The sequence below is a fragment of the Zosterops lateralis genome, assembly GCF_965231275.1.
Source record: "Zosterops lateralis genome assembly, chromosome: 12".
Classification (NCBI taxonomy): Eukaryota; Metazoa; Chordata; class Aves; order Passeriformes; family Zosteropidae; genus Zosterops; species Zosterops lateralis.
The window spans coordinates 11,821,932-11,841,515 of NC_139772.1; the positions used below are offsets into that span (position 1 = coordinate 11,821,932).

General features: G+C 42.2%; 1 protein-coding gene across 1 annotated transcript in view; it reads left to right on the forward strand.

Moving 5' to 3' along the window:
- The window catches only part of SMPD3 (sphingomyelin phosphodiesterase 3), a 34,240-nt gene extending 15,011 nt beyond the window's left edge, over positions 1-19,229 (forward strand). The window contains exons 3-7 of the mRNA XM_083870404.1: positions 4,781-4,936; positions 9,023-9,112; positions 9,938-10,001; positions 13,743-13,905; positions 14,721-19,229. Coding sequence (XP_083726530.1) covers positions 4,781-4,936; positions 9,023-9,112; positions 9,938-10,001; positions 13,743-13,905; positions 14,721-14,822 — 575 coding nt within the window. The 3' untranslated portion in view covers positions 14,823-19,229. The remainder of the gene's footprint in view (positions 1-4,780; positions 4,937-9,022; positions 9,113-9,937; positions 10,002-13,742; positions 13,906-14,720) is intronic.
- Positions 19,230-19,584: the final 355 nt, after the last annotated feature.

Sequence of the window (19,584 nt, forward strand, 5' to 3'; positions counted from 1 at the left end):
CTCAAGGTGTGTCCTGGCTCAACTCTGTTCTGAGCACTTACTATTTGTTCACACCTGACCCTCAACTTTTTCAAGAAATTTTAGAACTAGATGTATGTTTTCCTCTCAGGTCTCTGCCTGGCATTGGTTGCTGCTACAAACAAGCTCTTTATTTCCACTGTGGAAATAGTTGCATTTCAGTGACAAATGAAGGGATCCTTTAATGAGATTTGATATAATTATTTTCCATGGGGCTGTTAATTTTGCATGGTTCTTTTATGTCTGTTGATTAGTCAGTGATTAATGTTCTGGACAGGTTTTGCTGCCTTGAATCCACCCACATCCCGAGTCCCGTTGAGTCATGGCTCTCAGACACCCCACCAAGCCATCAGTACAGAGTAAGCCTCAAGCTACTCCAGCCCCAACTGAAGTGATGTAGCCTGCTGGATGCTACCTCATAACCTGTTCACATCCCTGTTCTGCATTTAGTGTGAACATAGCCATTGGCAGCCCAGCTGCTGGGAACCCACACTTCCCTAGCCCCAGTTTCAGGCTCCCAAACCTACACAGAGCTGAAGCAGAACTCAGCCCTGAGAAAGATCTCTCAGTGTTTGAAATTGTGGTGGTGCAATCAGGAGTAGCTCCAGTGCTGAGCATCCTTAGGCAGTGATTCCACAGATGCTGCTGAAGTAGCAGAGCCTGTGTATCCACAGCAGGGCAGCCTGTCCTTCCCCCTCCTCTCACTACCCCAGCTGTCATGGGCTGTGCTGTACTTGGCTGGAGACCTGACCTAGCTGAAAAGGAACCCAGCAGAATAAAAGGGCTCTTTGTTCCTTAGGGGTTTTAGGTGGTTTGTTCTTAATTTGGTTAATTTATTTCCTCAGTCTACCCTGGATTAAGTGTTACAAGTGCAGGGGTCTACACACAGTCAGGTGTGACCCAGCCTGTCTCACAGCTGAACTGAAGCCTTTGGTTTGTGACTTGGAAACAATTTTTCCTTGTGATTAGGCTTTGCATCCTACACTTTGCAAGTGTTTTTTGGCTCTTCTTCCTCAGATTCCTTGCCAATATATCCCATACTGCACTGCCTCCACTAGATCTTTTAATTTCCTGTGACTAGGCCTGTATCTGCTTTGTCCCACAACCATAGTGCTCCTTCCAATGCCTTTCAGAACAGGATAGAACAGTCAGTGTATAATACTTGCCTGAGATCTAACTGAAGCCAGGGTTTCACTCAAGTGTTTTCCAAGTGAATGGAAAGGGCAAGTATGATTATTCTACAACGAACAGAGGTGAAGTATTTATTTATGCTGGCTGAAATTTCCCCTATTACCCTTTCATCCTTCTACAAAATTTGAGGCTGAAAGGAACTTTCAGAGAATTTGGAAATGCTGACTGCAGGAACCTGTCATGACACAATTATGTGCATTTTTCCAGGCCAGTTACTGAAGAAAAGAGTGCAGAGCAATTAGCACAAATCTGTATTCTTTGGCTAATCCCTGGTGGCAGTCAGATCACTGATTCTCTCTGAATGTTTAAGAAGTTGAACCTTTGTTGGGAGTTCTCTTCTGTTAGTATTTACTGAACTGTCTGTTCCCCTGAGTGTGCTGGATGCAACTTTGGCTTCTCTTCTGCTTGGGTGTCTGCTGAGTTCACTTATCTTCATCTCCAAAGCCATTGATCATTGGGAGCTGCTGAGACTCGGGTCTGAGTAGAAACTTTTCCATGGGGATACCTGCAGTACCTGCTGAGAGCTGGAGTGAGCTGGATAATTCTAATCTCAGAAAACAATTACATTCAAGTCATTCATTAGAGGGATTCATTAGAGAGATCCCATCTTGTGTCCTGGAAATGCAGCTGACTATGTGCCCCTGCTACCAGCAGTGCCCTGAAGAGCAATTACTTCTATGACCTCTAGTGGGGATAGTCAGGGATGCCGGGCTGTCACAAGTCCACACTTTGCTAAAGACAGATGGAAGTCATGTTCCCAGAGCTCCAAGGCTCCTGTTTACCTGTCAAGCCCTGAGGTTAAAACCTGTACAGGGCTGTTAGAAAGGCTCAGCATCCTCAGAGAGAGATGTATGTCACTATGCAGTTAATGCTTCTCTAGTAACAACAATGCATCTTATCAGACACAACATCATTTTGCCTGTGTGTCTCTTGTTTTTCTCAAGATTTTTCTGTTGGAGAATTGTACCTTTCTGTGTTTCAGTTAAGTGGATTTGCTGTATTTTTCTTACTGATCTGAGACAGGCTGCTGCCTGAATTTTATGCCCATGTGGTAATGGCATTTGGTGAGAAGACAGATGGATAATTCACAGAAAATGAGTAAAAAATCCTTGGCCATTCAGGAACGTAAGAGTGCATCTTAGAAAATGAAGCAATTTGTGTAATTGTGACTTTGTGGGGAATGAGATTTTACTGCATTCTTGTCAACAAGCACCATGCTTAAAAGTTATCTTATGAGGAAGAAGTGTCAGGAAACATACAGCCTAAGGAGAGGAGACGAGAGGAAGATTCAGAGGCTGCAAAAGGAGAACAGTCCATGAATTTGGATGAGCTTCACCAGGAATGAGAAAGCTGGGACAGCTTCAGAAGAAAACTCTCGTCCAAGTGTAAATACCTGATGGGAGGGTGCAAGGAACATGGAGGCAACCTCTTCTCTCTGGGGTCCAGTAATGGGACAAGAGGCACTGGGCACAAACTGAAATGCCATTTAAACACAGGAAAATGGGGTTTATTGCAAGGATGATGAAGCACCAGAACAGGCTACCCGGAGGTTATGGAGTCTCCAACTATGGAGATTATCAAATCCTGACAGGACACAGCCCTGAACAACCTGCTGCAGGTGATCCCTGCGTGGGCAGAAGGGTTGGAGTGGAGGATGTGCAGAGGACCCTTTCCCAAGCTCATACATTCCATGGATCTGTGATTTCACCGCTATGAATCTGTTAGTCACGCACACCTTTTGTAGTGAGTGTCACCTGCTCCAGGCTCTATTTATTCCACTGACCTATTTCCTGTGCTTTTGTTTAGCTCCATCTTCACTGTGGGGCTTTCCTGTGCTGTCATAGCAGGGGCTTTCCCATGAGTACTTTGTGTCAAGCTGTGTGAGGAGAGTACAATGGGAACCTGGGGTACAAGTAACTAGAAACTGTAGGTTGGGGAATAGATCTGGGAAACACATTTGCTTTTATATTACAGCCCAGCTGGTACAGGTTTGTTAGGAGTAACACAAACAGAAGAAAAAGATCAGATTTTTTGCTGTTGGAATTACCAGCCTAAAGAGATGAGTCAATGTCAGAACCTACTTAAAACCCTCTTTCCCTAGTCATGGTCTTTTCAATATTTATTTTAATTATTTAGCATCATATCAAATAAACCTTTGTTGAACATTTCTGATTCTGTTTGTATTTAACTGTTGCTTTAACACCTTCCTGCTCACCCCTGCCCTGAGATGATGTTGAAATTCCAACCTTTCAGAGGGTAATAGTGGTAAGAAGGTGAAGCCCTCATGGCTGGAGCCTGTGTGCTGGTGCAGGGACAGTGCTAATGCTGCAGAGCTCACTTTTTAAGAGTCTCTAAAGAGTCCTGGTGACAGCTGCAGTTGAGATGAGTGATTAATGAACTGTGAGGGTGCAGACTTAAATATTCACCATCTCCACAGCGGCCTCTGAAAGCAGCTCTGGACATACATAACTAAACAGGCTTTACAAAATAGTAAATTATGTCAAAGTAAAATTCTACTCAGACTAAGTAATTTTGGGCTTGCTGCTTTTCCTTCTGATTCTGGCATTTGAAAACAAATCTTTTATTTGAAGAAAAATGATGTTGTTCTGACTTGATATATCTTGAAAAGTCTGAAACAAGCAGAATTATAGCTGTTGACTCTAGGGACAGTGAAAACAAAACAAAAGGAAAGACAATATGGTACAGAATTGTTTCTAGAATGTACATTTCTGCTCCCTTGTCCACATCAAAAAGATTTGCTGTAATCATTGTAAAAGAGAGGCAGTAATCATTTTTTATTTGACTTCATGTCACCTAATGTGCTTGAAGTTAAGTGTGGTTAGTTGCTGTAATTAAAGAGCTGGTTTGTGGGTCAGATGGTTCCATTTGGCAACCTATCAATCTCAGCCCTTCCATGTAGAACAGAGCAAATCCTGGTGTAACTCCCTGGAACTGGTGAAAAGAATCTGGTTCTTTATTTCTGAATTTCTGCCCCTCTAAACCTGTACCTTTAAAAATATGAAAAAATGCTTCCAGTTTAGGCATTCTCCTCTTGACCATAAGTAGAACCTTTCCTCAGATGGACTACTACAGTAAAAGTAAGCTGAATGTACCATTGATGTATATTTCCTATTTACACTTGAAAGCTAAGCTTTTCCTTTTTAAAAATTAGAAAGTAAAGCAATATGAAGTGAATTACATAGTGTCTAGTTCTGTCTGAAGTGGGACTTTAACTCTGAGCTCCTGATTATAAATGTACTGCATCAGATTCTCCTATGACAAGAAACATCACTGCTTTGGGTGACTGTCTGCAGCACAGGGAACTTGCCTTCTGATTTTTTCAGATGTGCGTGGTTCCAGAAGGAGATACTTTAAACCATCAAAAAGTGTGGTTCTTAATGGAGTTTCTAACTGGCTCAGCACTGTGAGGGCACTTCTGGCCACACCATTTTTTATCTTGCAGCCTTTTTCTCAGGATGTCTGCCAATAGCTCAGCAACTCCTCCGTGGCTGAGTAACATCTTAACAGGAGGTCTTACTCCTTGTTTTGGTTGTTTGTTTGTTTGCTACAGGAGACACTACTGTTCGATGTGAGCAGCTGGATATGCTTCAAGATTGGCTGTCTGAATTCAGAAAATCTACCTCCTCCTCCAGTACAGCCAATCCAGAGGAGCTGGTGGCTTTTGATGTACTCTGTGGAGATCTCAACTTTGATAACTGCTCCTCTGGTAAGACAAGGTTTGCCTTTTCCTGGTGTCTACCAGTCCTGAAAAGGAATAGTAATGTTTTTGATCTCTGTGGGTTTTAGCAGTATATGACTATATACTAAATGATGAATGGATTTTGCTAGGAAAATCTTAATTGCTGCAGACACTTCTAAAATAGGTATGAGTTTTGAGTCTGAGCTACTCCCCTTGGCTCATCCCATGAGCTCTGTGGAATTATTAAGCGTGATGGGTTTTAAGGCACAAAAAGCAATAATTTGTGACTAGTGGTAGCAATAATAAGGACAGATCCAACAGTTTATCTTATTTGAATTAGGCAGACATTTACTATTCAACAGTTTTAGTTACTGATGAGAGACAGGTAGAAAAAGTAGTAAATTCATGCAGTTAAAAATAATTTGGTAGTACATATATACAGACACAGGAGACGAATACTGCAGAGAGAATTCAACATTGCTGAATCAGTCTTGGAAAAAAATTAACTCATGCTATGTACTTTTGGGTTTTTTATTTTAAGAAATTTGTTTTTTTCTTTTAATTGGATGCTGAGGGTACTAGAAAAAGAACTCCACAAAACCAAAATTAATGGGTGGTGAGTTCACAGAGATGGAAGCCTTTTCCAAAATGAACATTATGTTGTGTAACAGTTAAATTGCCTGTGTGGAGTACAGAGCCTTGTGTCTGTGTATCCCCTGTGCTTCCCTGCTCTGTCCAGCTCAGGCACCCAGCAGAGCTCCCTGCAGGGCTGGAGCTGGCACATGGATGTGGATGATGTGAGGGGCCACAGCTGAAATGCTGCCACAGAGAGCATGGGGCAGGTACAGGGAGGGGGCTCATCACAGGGACACTGCCCAGGGGAGCTCTGGCTGCAGCTTCCAAAGTGGGATTCAGCAACTCAGATCAGGGTTTGTGGATGAAAGGTGAATTTGGCAACAGCACCCAGTGGATTCTGTAGTCTTTATAAGAAGTGTCAGGTAACTGAGATCGAAAGCAACAACTGCACCAGAAGCAGTTTTAACAAAAAGCATTGTCTGATCTAACCCCCCCCCCCAAACTGTTATCTCTAATCTCATTACTTGTATCAGACACTTGAAATGGAGGATTTTAGCAAAGTTTGGTAGAAAAGACCACCAGCCCAAACCCCAGCCCTTCCCTCAGTCATTTCTAGCTCATGTGTACAAACAGTAAATCCATCACAACTCAGGCTCCAAAGTGAACTCAGAAGGGTCCAAGTGCTGGCCTTTGCTCTGGTGGAGCAGAGCAGGAAGTGGAAATGACTACAGAATGCTGCAGTCAGATAAACACATCTTAGGGTGAAGAATAATGCAGCAGTGGTAGTGAGTTTCTGAGGGAACACAGGAAGGAAATGGTTAATAACAGCTCTTCAGCTGCCCAAGCTGCCCCACAGGCTGAGGAGGTGCAGCAGTGCCAGCAAGGGAGGCAGGAGCTGGGGACACAAATAGAAAAACATCTGCTGTGATCTGACCATTTCACTGGCACTGTTGTTGGCTGCATGGAGTGGCCTGGAGGCAAAGGTGTCCATCAAGGAAACAAACAAGCTGCTGCAAACTAAATGGGAGGCTGCCCAGTCAGATCACAAACGGAGAGTGAATGGGCTCTGCAGCACGAGGAGAGGGAGATGGGAGTGAAGCTGTGAGGCAGAACATATGGTCAGGACTCTCCACCTGGGAAGTGTTGGCACTCTACCCAAGATCTTGCACAAGAAGCACAGAGCATAATTAATGCAATTCTGAGCTGTCTTTTAAATGAAAAAGCAAAAATAACAATTTGCTTTTGCAAATAATAGTTGTAAACATTGCAACTACTGCTAAAGAGTATTGAAAATAGGTTATAAAAATTAAATTTATCTTTGCTATCTCTGACACTTATTTACATCACCCTCCCCTTTAAAATGCACCCAGCCTGGAAACTGGAATTAAGCTGGCTATTTTTTTTTTTTTTTTCAGATTCCTTTCTTTCCATATGTACTAAGCAAGATTAATGAAATATTTTAAAGTTCTCTACTCCCTTTTTACATTACTCATTGTTTTAGGAACATTTGTTAGCATTATAGGTTAATTGAGTATCTTTAGGTTTTTTAAAGCAATAATCAGCTTCCTGTAATTCTCTTTGTGATTTTTTGTATCCTTTCCCACTCCACAGACTGATACAACAGCTAATTAATGTTTCAGTGAATACCAAGCTTCTATTCTTAGTCATATTGACAGTACAGTTTTCAAAGATCTTTAGATCAGGAGTGACCTTATGCTTATGATAAATTTTCTGCAACTCAGTGTTCCCCTCCAGCTTTACAGAACATTATGGCAACATTTGTACAGGGAATTCACACTTAGTGGGAATGTTATCAGAAAGTTACTCACTGTCATGTTGCTTTGGACCGATTTTGTAAAAGTCTATTATGTTTTAAAATGTTTTAGCATAAGGAAAAAGGCCTTCCAATCAGATGGGCGAAGTTTTGTGTCATCAGCTGTGACTTGTCATGGTCAATCCCATAGTTGTAAATTAATATTTTTTAATCTATCTTGGTTTTGAGGGAGATTCTGTAGACATATGATACAGCAAGGGAAAATTTAAAGAAATGAAAAATGACAAAGATTTCATTTTCTACTTTTCCATAAACATTAAACCAATTGGCTGCTCAGATAGAAAGAGCAATTCTCTGTGTTTCCCACATAGCAGAACTTAGGGAGGGTCAGTCCTCCAGTCATCTGCCACAACTCCAGGATTCCCTGAAAAATTAGTTTTTCAATCTCCTTGCAGTTCTGAGGATGTTCTCAAGACTGAGAGCAAGCTGGAAAGATGTAATGAGACAGATGAACTGTCAGTCAGCTGTACTAAAGACTCTGAATAACAAAATGGCAAACGAGCCAACAGCTGTGAGCACAGCATTGCTTCACTCCACCTTTTTGTTCAGCAAGACATCAGCAGCTTCTTCCTTGGCAAGAGCAGAGTTTTACACGGGGAGATTTGATGTGATCCTTGGTGTGTGAGCTAGGCTCTGTCAAGAGACACAGCTCAGAGTTTTGTTTTGGACTTTATTTCCCATTTTCACACGTGCTCTTGGCACAGGCAGTGACAAATACACGACAGCGGCAGCAGCTCCAAACTCAGGCAAATAATCTCCCAAGAGAGAGCCTTCAAGTGTTGCTAAAATGTTCTGGTCTTATAAAAGGTGTAAGTGCTGTGAGGAAGTTTTCAGGAGCTGTTTGCAGTTCCTTTGCCATGTAATAGTGGAATTGTTGCTGTTGGCATTTTGAGGTTCCAGTTTGTCTCCCAGCTGTGGGGATTGTGTTGATGAGCAGCACACACAGAACAGGATCTTGCTGGTTTGCTCACAGTCTGAAATGCTGGTATGTGCAGTTTTGTGGGATATCTTACCAAGTGATCCTAGGATCTTGATTTGCTGTATGCTTTCAATGCAAGGAGCACAGTAGCAATTAGGAAGAATTTAATTTAAAGTTTGATAGTCATGCTGATTATGTTTAGAATTGCTTTAATGCTGTGGATAACATCCCAAATAAATTATCAATTGCCTGTCCTTTCTCATATCTGTTATAGCTAGGACAACATTCAGTCAGTGAATTCCTCTGAAAGCATAAGGTTTTATCTTCAAACTTACTGAAATATGTAAATATGCCCACAAACAGGCATTTCCTTTGCCATTGGGAAGCCAGCCCAGCTCTCCTCTGGGTGTTCTATATCAACAAGAGTTTTGTACTGTGTAAGCAAACAATGGCAATGGCAGAGGGAGGAGATACACTGGGAAACTTTCACTTCAGCTTAGAGCTAAAAACTACCAAAAATATCTTCCATTGAAAAGACTTTGTAAGAAAGTACAGCAAAGCCCTGTTAATAGCAGGCATTTGCTGGAGTTTCTGACCGAGGCAAGATCCTGCTGTGCAGTAAAGCTGTGGCTGAAGTGACTCAAATCAAACCCATGTATTTAGGGTTCTCCTCCTGAGGAGAAACGAGGGCTTGGTGCTGCTCTTGTGGCAGAACACACAGCTGTGCATAGGTTCACAACCAGGAGCTGATGTGCCTTTTCTTGGGGTTGTTTTTTCCCTGCAGAGGACAAGCTGGAGCAGCAGCATTCTCTGTTTACACACTACAAAGACCCGTGTCGAGTTGGTCCTGGGGAGGATAAGCCTTGGGCAATTGGTAAGACCTTCTCTAGCTCTCAGTGTGGGGACACCTCCCTGCCTGTCACCACTGCCAGCTCCAAGCAGCAGCTGCTTCAGCTGACCAGCACAAAGAGTTTGGTGGAGGACTAAATATTTAGAAGGGGTATTTCTATACCATAGATTTTATAGACCTTAACAACATCTTGTGGAATGATAATTAAGAACCAAACAGAGATCTTAAACTGCAGTCCACATTCTAGAAGTCATACATCAAGCTACCTGGATGCCTTCCCCATAAATTCTGCTTTTAAAATAATCTCTAGATTACTTAGAGGGGAAGGTAATCAAATTATTGTTTCTGTATTTTGTGCATGCAGTGAAAGCCAGCAGCTTCTGCTCAGAGTGTTCCATTTGCTTAATAAATACAGTCAGTGAGGATGTAACAAAGCAAATCAACTCTATGAATTTATAAGATTTGTACTATAAAAGATTTCCTGGAACTCTGAGATATTAATACCTGGTGAGACTCAGTTGAACTTGCTGAAGTTTTAGAACAGGAATTAATACTTTTTCCAGAGGAGCTTTAATAACTGTGAAGATACTAAAGATAAGTAGAACCTTTCAATAATGAGGCTTTACTCTGTGGTAGGAGAAAAACAAATTAGAGTCATGGGGGCTGAGAAAGTGGAAGTGTGGAGACATTTGCAAGGTGTCAGGCAGTAGGGAGGTCTGGAGAGAGAAGTGAACACACTGTGCTCTCAGAGAAGTCCCCTCTCCCACACACCTGTGACTCTGCAAGTTTCCCAAGAGGCACATCCCAGGAGCTCTGCTGGGACACTCACATCTCCCTTTCTGTTCACAGGTACCCTGCTGGATCCTGAAGGATTATATGATGAAGAAGTGTGCACCCCAGATAACCTACAGAAGTATGCAATTCCTAACCTTTCCACATTTTAGTTCTGTAAAATGCAAGTTCATTGCTTGCTGAGAGGTATTTTATAGACTGAAAACAAACCAAATAATCACATTTTAACCCAGGGGTGTTTGGAGAAGAGGATAAAAGGGGCAGGATAAGAAGTTGGTTCTCTAAGTCAAATAGGGCTGGCTTTCAATTTTCTGTAATGTTATAGTACTGTTGCAGTGATGAAATAACCCTCTATGAGGCTGTAATTTCCCCTGGCTCTTTCTGCAGCTCTGCAGGGGGACAGAGCTCTGCCTGTGTGCATCTTGTGGAGGGGCTCATGGATTGGAGAAGCCATGGTCTCCAGGAGAGGCCAAGGGAGCCTGTCCTGCTGCCTCTGCAAAGGACTGGCAAATAGGGAATTTGCAAAGAAATTCAGGGAAATTTAAAGCAATTAATGGAATCTGGGCTTTAAAGACATTTAAATGTTAAATAGCACAGTGGCTGTGGGGCACTACTTAGCTAACAAATACTGTTCATATACACAGCAAGCCAGGGTACCTCCTAGAATTGATCCATTCTCAAATTTTTCAATAATAATAAACCTTGATGAAGCTTTGCAGACATTTAAATTGGCAATACCAGCTATCCAGGGAATTATTTTTTCATCAGCACTCTTCTCTGGTTTATAAATAAAGTTAAGAATTTACATTACTAAAATAAATAGGCCATAAAAGCAGCAGAACAACTTGTTCTTAACCATCTCTTTTGTGTTAAGCACAGTGTACCTAAAACATTGGACTAGAACAACAGACTTGGTACAAATAATGAGAAAGTGATTTATAATTATCAAACAATTGATTAGCTAGATGTAACAACCTGGGCCCTGCCACAGTCCTGGAAGTCACACACAAGCTTCTGCTCAGAAAGGCTTCAAGAAATGCACACAAATAATCCCATCTCACAGAGATGATTGTCATCTTTAAGTTAAGCATTGGAATAAGGTCATTTTTACCTCGAACCCTGACCAGAGGCAGGCCTAGGAGAGCACATTCCAGCACGGCTAAGAAAAAATCTAAATGCAGTTTTTTCCAGTCTCTTCTGCTGGACAGAGGCCTCACAGTTCTGGGCTAAAGGTTTCAATATCAGTGAGAAAAGTCCCCTTAGCTCAGGTGCTTCTGGCCAGAATGAGAGACGGTCCCTCAAGGTTTGGGATGAGGGAGTTTTGCTTTCTGGCTCCCCTCCAGTCACTGCTCCGGGTGCTACTTTGCTCACTGCAGCTGGATCACCACCACACACCCAACAGAGGGATGGGGCTTTCACACTCCAGCTCTGGGGGATCTGGGACTAAAACTGTCAGGATAAAACAAAGCTCCAATTATTTTATTCTCCCCTTCTTTGTATCCTATGAACCAAGACAGTTATTCTCATAAAACTGAGGTTCAGTTGTGCAAGTCAGTCATAATTAGAAATGTTCAAATTGTCAGCACAGCAGAGCCAGCTGTCCTGTGCTTGTGTCAACTTCCTGGAGGGACAAACAGCAAAACCCTGTGCACAGAGAGTGCAAGTTCTCTGCAGCAGCACGTGTATGGACATTTACAACTTGCTTCCCTCATGTATTTGAAATTAATATTTCCCTTCAATGAGCACTTGTGCAGTTTAAGTGAATACCCAGGACTCATAGTCTTATTTAAAAGACATAACTGAAGCTGAAACAAATTCATGTTTTAAATTAATGCAAGTAACATTTTTTGCAGTAGTGCTGCAGAGCTAATCAGCAGTTTCTTCTATTTTGTTACTTAATTAGCTTTGCTAAATATAAATACAATTTTTGAAAGAGGTCAATACCATCAAAGAACTTACTTCCTTGAACCTAGATAAAACAATCTAAGGAAGTGAATAATTTGCAAGAGCTCTTTAGAGAATCAAAATAGGGTGCAGACAATAAGCTAATTTAATGTGAGTTATTATTAAAACAAAGCAACACATAAAAGAAAGTTTACTTTCATAAACTGATTACAATAAGTTCTAAGAATCTTCAATACCTTCCTAAGTCCAAAGGAGGGTTAAGAGAAGTTCTGATCAAATGACTACATGGTCAGAGTTTTGTCACTGTTACCTGCTGCAGCCCATAAAGTGCACCTTAAATGTATTAATTGACCCAAACTTAGAGATTATAACACTACTGAGACCTAATCAACTGTAGCAAGTGCTGGGTTCCCTCTGCCACCATTCAGGTCCTTCCAAAACCCCAAAATTTGACAAATCATTCATCTGAATCTCACACATTAAAACATATCACAAGTGCTTGTCCCTTGTTTTTCCTCCATTCTCTACTGTCACATGTATGCATTGAAAAAAGTCCCTGAATCCAGCTCCATAAAACCCACCCAAGTTGAGTCTTAAAAACTGGGTGATCAAAAATATCTTTTTTTCCAAGGAGAAATTAAAATGCCTGCTAGGACCCAAGTTCATGGCTCAGTGTTTCTCCTGCAACAGTTGATGATGCAGCTTAATGGCAAAATCAACTCTTACAAGGGAAACCACAGAACCATGGCTCAGGTTTTGGTGGGGAAAGGAAGGAGATTTTTGAGGAGGTGGTTTTGAAAGTTTGTGTTTTAAGGTAGATACAGCAAAACCACAGCCTGAGCAGCCCCTCTCTGTGTGGGCTGTGCCACTCACCTATGCTGGACTTGATGACACCTGTGCACAAACCACGGCACAGGTGAGTCCCAGTCCCAGCTGGGGCTGTTCCCCTCTGTGCTCCTTTGGCAGAGCTTTTAAATAGATCACAGGATGGTAAAGCAACTTTCCTTCAAAATCCAACACAGCAGCACAGGATTACTGTAAAAACAGAGTCACAGGGACCCTGGTGGGGTACCTGGTCCAAGGTCACATTCGAAGCTGAGCTCAGTTCAAAGTTAGATTGAGTTGCTCAGGGCCTTAACAGTCTTCCGTTTCAAATCTACAAGTAATGTTTAAGCAGCCAAAATAAGTATTTTAATGGGAGAGCAGCATCTTATTTCCTTGAACACAAGATTGGTACCTAGAAAACCAATTCTCAGTTTTGAGTGCTTCCTTATGTGACCTTGGGCTGGGTAATCTTGCAAGGTGGGGGCAGTGCTAACACACCTGCTGAGTAACTCCTCCATGTGAAGGAGTTTGCAGTGTCACAAACAGGAATCAAGTAAATTAAGCTGTAATTTCTAGTGAAGGAAGAGCCTGGGGTCAAAGACACAGTAATCTCATGCTGAAACCTGCTCAAAACCACCCACCATGTGCCCAGATGTGTGTTCCTGCAAACCACCCATACCCTGTGTGTAATGGCTGTTGTAATTTAAGGAACTGGTCAGGATGGAGAGGTTTTTATCAAAGTGCTCAGGTTTGTACTAAAGCAGTCTAGGAAACAACTTCCTCTTCTGCCAGTTTCAGTAACACTGGAAATCAGAGGGGCTCTGAGCTGCCTTAGATTACTGATAGCAGGTTCCCCTCTCAGTGTTTATTCTTCTGGCTTCAAGGGAGCTCTAGGACAGCACCAGTGATACCAAGCCTGCCATGAGGCTTTAAGAGCACTGTCAGCAGTTACAGCAGCCTCATACTGGAAATCAGATTTGGAGAAAGATGTGCTTTACAGGTTTAACAGTCCTTTGGGACTGGGATTATCCTTACCAGGGATTTGGAGAGAACCTTGGGTAATGAGTAAATGGCCAGGATGAGCAAACATTTAAACATTAAACTTGCTTTGTTTGTTTTTAAAATGAAATAGGGTGCTGGAAAGTGAAGAAGGAAGGAAAGGATACTTAGTCTATCCCACCAGCAAGAACCACAGTTCCAGTCAGAAGGGGAGGAAGGCATCACTGAAGGGAAACGGGAGGAGGATTGACTATATGCTCTATACAGAAGAAGGTCTCTACCTGGAATGGAAAGTGGTGAGTTTCAGAGTTGCCAAAACAGCTGTAACTTGCACAACACACTGCTCTGAGTGGCACTGCAGCCTGTTCTGCTTGGGTTAACACTCATACTCCTGGGAGGACCTGCTGCTTTGCTATTTCCCACTTCTGCATGCAGGTACCATGTTTGTAAAGCTACTACTTAACAATGTTGAGTTTGAGGATTCCAGCAGCAACACTGATAGGTGTACTGCTCTTCTAAAACAACCTACCAACCTTGATTTCACTCCTTTTAAGCTTTTGCCTGATGCTTTTGCCATGCCTGCAGTCTGAATATTTTTTAATCTTTTCAAGTGTCTGGATGTTTTTCTATGCCTCTATAAACCTACCTAAGTTACAACTCCGCAATATGTTGGCAGAAGCTGACATGAGCTACCCAGAGGGAGAACCTGTAGGGTGCAGTCTGCTTCCTAGAGTAGGGCCTTGCCTTGTCAGAGTTCCATGATGAAAACAAGGAATTCATTCACATCTATTCACCATACCCTGCATGTGGATCACCTACTGCAGCACTGCAGATGAGTCTGTCTGGAACAACATAGATGTTACTGTAAATGGAAAGAAAAGGTGCAACAGGTTTCATCCAGACCAGCTCAGCTGCATGCTACCAGTGGCTCCCCTCATCCTCTGCAGCACACTGCCATGCCCTGAGTGGCAGATCCCCATTCGCCCAGCCAAACCAGGCTGGTCCCACACCACTCTAATGCACTAAGGTATTCAAAGAGGCTGAGTTCTGATGTGTGGAATGACAGACCGATTTTTCAGCTCCTTATCTTACTTTTGTTCTCCTTCTGCAGGAAGTGGAAGAGTTCAGCTTTATTACCCAGTTGGCAGGCCTGACAGACCACCTACCAGTAGCAATGCGTCTCATGGTGTCTACGGGAGAGGATGATCCTTAAAACTGACCAGCTCTGAGAGATTAGAAGAGGGAAACATGAATGATATTTCAAAAATATCAGATGATAAGAACGAACTATTCTGGTGCCACGTTAGGAAAGATGACCAGACCTGACCTGGGCTACTCCCAGAAAGTACCAACAATGTGGATCTAAAAAGGGAAGAAATGGAAGGGGCTGTGGCCAAAAGCCACTGTCACAAGTGGCTCAGGCAACAGGGCAGGCCTGTACTACAATGCTTTCACTGTGGACCGAACGGAACCAAGATGGAAGTCCTAATTCCTTCTGAACCAGTGCCATTCTTACTAAAACATGTTTTTATACTAATATATAGCACAATTTAGTTTGTACTTAGTCTGTGAGTTAGTGCCGCTCAATGGTTTTTTGCATCATTTCTTTGTCTGACTACGAAGCTGCAGCTTTTTCTCTTTCTTTAGCCTGTGACAGTTGTAGTTCGTGCTTGCAGCAGCCGCATGCGCCCGCACTGCATGCACCGGGGAGAGACCGGGCACAGGAACCTGGCAACGGCAGCAGGGAAGGGAGGGCACAGTCCAGGCCCAGCCAAAGGGGACTGGGGCTGGAAACCCCTCTGGCAGTACAGGTACACCTTAAACCAAACAACTCTCTTCAATTTGCAGACCAGTATCTTCCTGTCTGATTTAAGGATAATTAAAAGGTTTGGAATTGAGACTTCAAGAACACAGCTCCACCCTTATTCCAGCTGTGTTCCCACTGAAATTACGAACTGTTTTGTCTGAATGATGACTCCAGATCAGGCCTTCAGCTTTCTAAATGCAACTTATTCCCTTAAGAAGAAATAGTTTCCCTGTAATGTCTTTTCTTTCCCCCGTGTGGGACAGTTCTGAATTATGGTATGGGATATGTATGTTACAGTAGAGTGAATAGATTCCTGTAGTACCATTGGTAACACCAGAGCCAACATTCTGCCTTAGCTAGAAAGGGTAAGTGGGAAATGAATTGTAAAATGCATGCTAGATATAGAGTAAAAATAAACATAAGTGACATTTGGGGGGGGAAAGGTGTAGAACGCTGTGTGATTGATAAGGCAGAATAACCTGACAATTTTCTAAAGGAATCAGTACACTTAAAGGGGAAGTGGAACATGGCCAGCAGGAGAGTAGAGAATAGAACTGTGACTCTTGGCCTTAGGTAACTGCTTCCCAGGAACAGAGGCTGTTTCGATGTCTGTGAGACATGATTCTGCATTTGTTATGCACTCATAGACTTGAATGAGGGTCTTGCCATCTGATTAATAGGTTCTTTCCACTAAAGCTCTTCAAATGTGGGGCTCCCCTCTGCCATCTTGGCCCCATGACCTGACCTACCCAGCCTCTGTAACGTTAACAAAAATAATGAAAAAATGAGAATCAGGTCCATAACAAGACTTGGCTTTTTTTTTTTAGGGATTTAATTTCAGGATTTGTGTTGTTGGGAGAACATAGAAACCCCTTCTGTTTTACTTAGTTTCTTCTGCCTATCTCCTGTTCAAGTTTAGTGTTATTTCCTCTTGTATTACAAATTCCCTGTGTTAAGAAGAGTTAACCCAATATTAGATGTACTCCATTAAATAACCTGTTTTAGTTATGCTGCCCACAAACTCCTGAGGATGCTCTTGTTTTGGTTTAGTTTACACCTGCTGTGAATCAGCTTGAGCTAAAATCAGAATAGATCTCAATTAGAAATCTCAGTCTGCACAGCCTCTGGTACTTGCTTAGTTAGCTACAGTAACCAACAGAACTTGTACTTAGATCTGATTTTGAAAACAGTGAAATTGGAAATAGTCATGAGAGTACAGGACTAAGAGTATTGGCTCATTCCAAGGAGGCAGCAAGGCCACTGCTCACCCTGTCCCGCTGCACCTGGTCTTGACACATCTTATGCCTCGTTTTCCAGTCCTGGGGTTCCTTCAGCAGAGACTGCCTCTTAAAAGTGTACTGTGCCAAACCATGGGGTAGTCTGAAGTGTAACCCATGGGGACTCAAAAATGGAACCAGACTCAGTTCCCCTTTTTATAAAATTAGGAATTCAAGTTTACAGAATCAGAGACTTTAGTGTACTACCCCAGTGCACCACCAGTTTCCCCACTTTGTACGTCTGTCTTTATACAGAGGGTGCACATATGTGCAATGTGTTTTTCGGGTTTCTTATTGCTCCACTCAATTCAGAAAAACTTGTACCCAAACCAATGCTTTTTAATCCTGTTTTCTATCTTGCTTGTATTTTATTAATCTTTTCTAAAAAACCCAAACAGTACCGGTAGCAATTTGTGTGCTGTCCAGCAGCTATTTCTCAGTAGTAAGACTAACTACAAGGTACGGTATTTTTAATAGTTTTCCTAACAATGTAAATTACGATTTGATATCAATTTCACCAAATATCAGTTCCAGGAGCTGAATTTGACACTGTGTGGGATACAAACATAAAACTACTGCCAAACAATGCCACATTATTTACAGTAAAACTAACATGGTCTAAATTACTTTAAAATTTGTTCCCTGGCTTTGTGCTGACTGAAAAATCAGCCACTTAGGTCAACTTTTTGAGATATGCTGAAAAAGGCTTTTTCAAATTTGAAGTAAACCATTTTAGATTTTGATGACCTTAGTTCCTCAATGGTCAAGAACTGGCTAGTTGTAAAATGCTCTCTTACGCAATACACGTACATTTAACCAGTGTAAGTAGTTCTTTCAAATTTACTGTCTTAGGGATGTGACTTTGCAAGGGAGTGATGCTGGGAAGTTCAGCAATGTGGCACCACTGCACAGATGCTCCTTGGTTTTTTGCATTGATCCTGTGCCTTCTGATGCCTTGGCAATGCTTGCAGGGGTCAGAGAGTGTCTGTGGCAGTGAGCTTCCCCTTCTACCACAGCACCCTCCAGGAGAAAAACGAGTTTTGCCCACACCACTCCAGCCACCACTGTTCTATCCACTCAGACAATGCCTGTACTGGCACAATATCAATCATCACAGGCCTTAGGCAGACACTATAGAATGAAATATTTGCATTAAAAAATAAAAAAAAGGGGGGGAGGTGGGGCTGGGATGAAGAGACCACACCCACCACATCAAACCCTGGAAAGGTTTTTCAGATGTCAATCCTACTTTGCTTATGGATAGCATGACCCAATTTATAAGTAGAATGTTATATATAAGAAATCAAATTAAGCTTACTCTACTATGCTTATCCCACTTTCTACTGGGATTTCAGGCATCTTCAAGAAGTGAGTGGTAAGACTGTGCTTGGTTTATTACCTGCCCCTCACCAGGGATACTGGAGATGAAATGTCACCTTTTTACAAAAACTAGATAACATCATCTGTTTCTCACATTCAGTTTACATTTTACAACAGCACTTCAAGAACAAGTGAACAAAAGGCCCAAAGAGGACAGCTGAAAACCAAGCATTTCCAGACTTGAAGGTGTCAGGTTCTGACAAAGTTGGTATCTTTAGATCACTTCAAAAATGTACCCTAGAGACAGAGCATCAGGGAGGTGACACCCAGCCTCATGCTGGGGGAAAAGGCATCTGACTCATTCCAGTGGTGCCCAGTTTTATTCCATCCCAGCCTGGACAGTTGGTAGAAGCTGCCTGAATCACCCAAACAGAAACTACCAGAGCCTGGCTCCAGGAGAAGCCTGCAGCCTGAGGTGTGTCCTGCTGGCTGCAGAAGAAGTTTACCTGCTTTGTGCCAGTATCAGGAGAAAATTTTATCCCAGAAACACTCTCAGTTAGTCTGGCTAGACCCTCAGGCCTACTTGTTGGGTAAGACAGTAAGATTTAAGGAACATACAATTCCAATAAGGATTCTTTTTTTTTTTTAATGGCCTTTGTTTGGTGGTTCAGATGAGGCCAATCTGACTGTCCCCAGTTTGGTGTGTGAGCTACCCTGGACCACACAGCAGCACAGCAGTGTCAGCACATATCATCAGCTCAGAAATAAAGCAGTTTGCCTCCTCCTGGCACTACAGGATGAGGACAGAAATACAATTCAAGCACTTTGAAAACCTCCCAATTTTATCAATTATGAGGGTCAAATTGTTACTGAAGGTCTCACTTTTCCATGCCATTTTGTTTTAAATATAATCTTGATGCTTTTAAAGACTTGTATTATTGCTGAGGTTTAGAAGTCCTGTAATAAGAATAACCTTTTTTTATTTCAATGATTTTTCGGTATTGTATCCTTCTGGAACCTAATGTTTTTATATGGTAAGCACACACCTTCTGACATTTTGTTATAAATGTATTTAAAAAAAAAAGGAAAAATTTAAATATTTTCATTGGTTTCTTTACCTGCAAGAAAACCACAATCACAGACCTGATAAAAACAAGGTATTTTAAACAATATGGAGGGGTTTTTGTCTTTTATTGGTGCTGAAAGGAATAACTGGTTGATGCAAACAAGATAATAAAATTTCAAGGCTCAAATGATTCTGTGCAGTCACTTTCTCTGGTTTTGTGATGTGGAGTCTGATGTCACCATCAGAGATGTGACTCCAAATCACAGTCAGGTGGGTGGGTCAAGTACAGCTCACTGTGCTACACCTGGTCCTGTGAACTTGGAGAAAATACAGGATGAAGAAATGAATCCTTTTAACTCCCCCTCCACTGCCCAAAGAGCCCTGCACAGACACCCTGAGCAGTTTTCCAGGTGTGCAGCCGTCCTGCAGAGCATTCCCTGTATATCTCACACCAAGTCCCTGCTTTAAGGACAAAGCTCTGCACTGGAGCCTGGCCCCAAAGTGC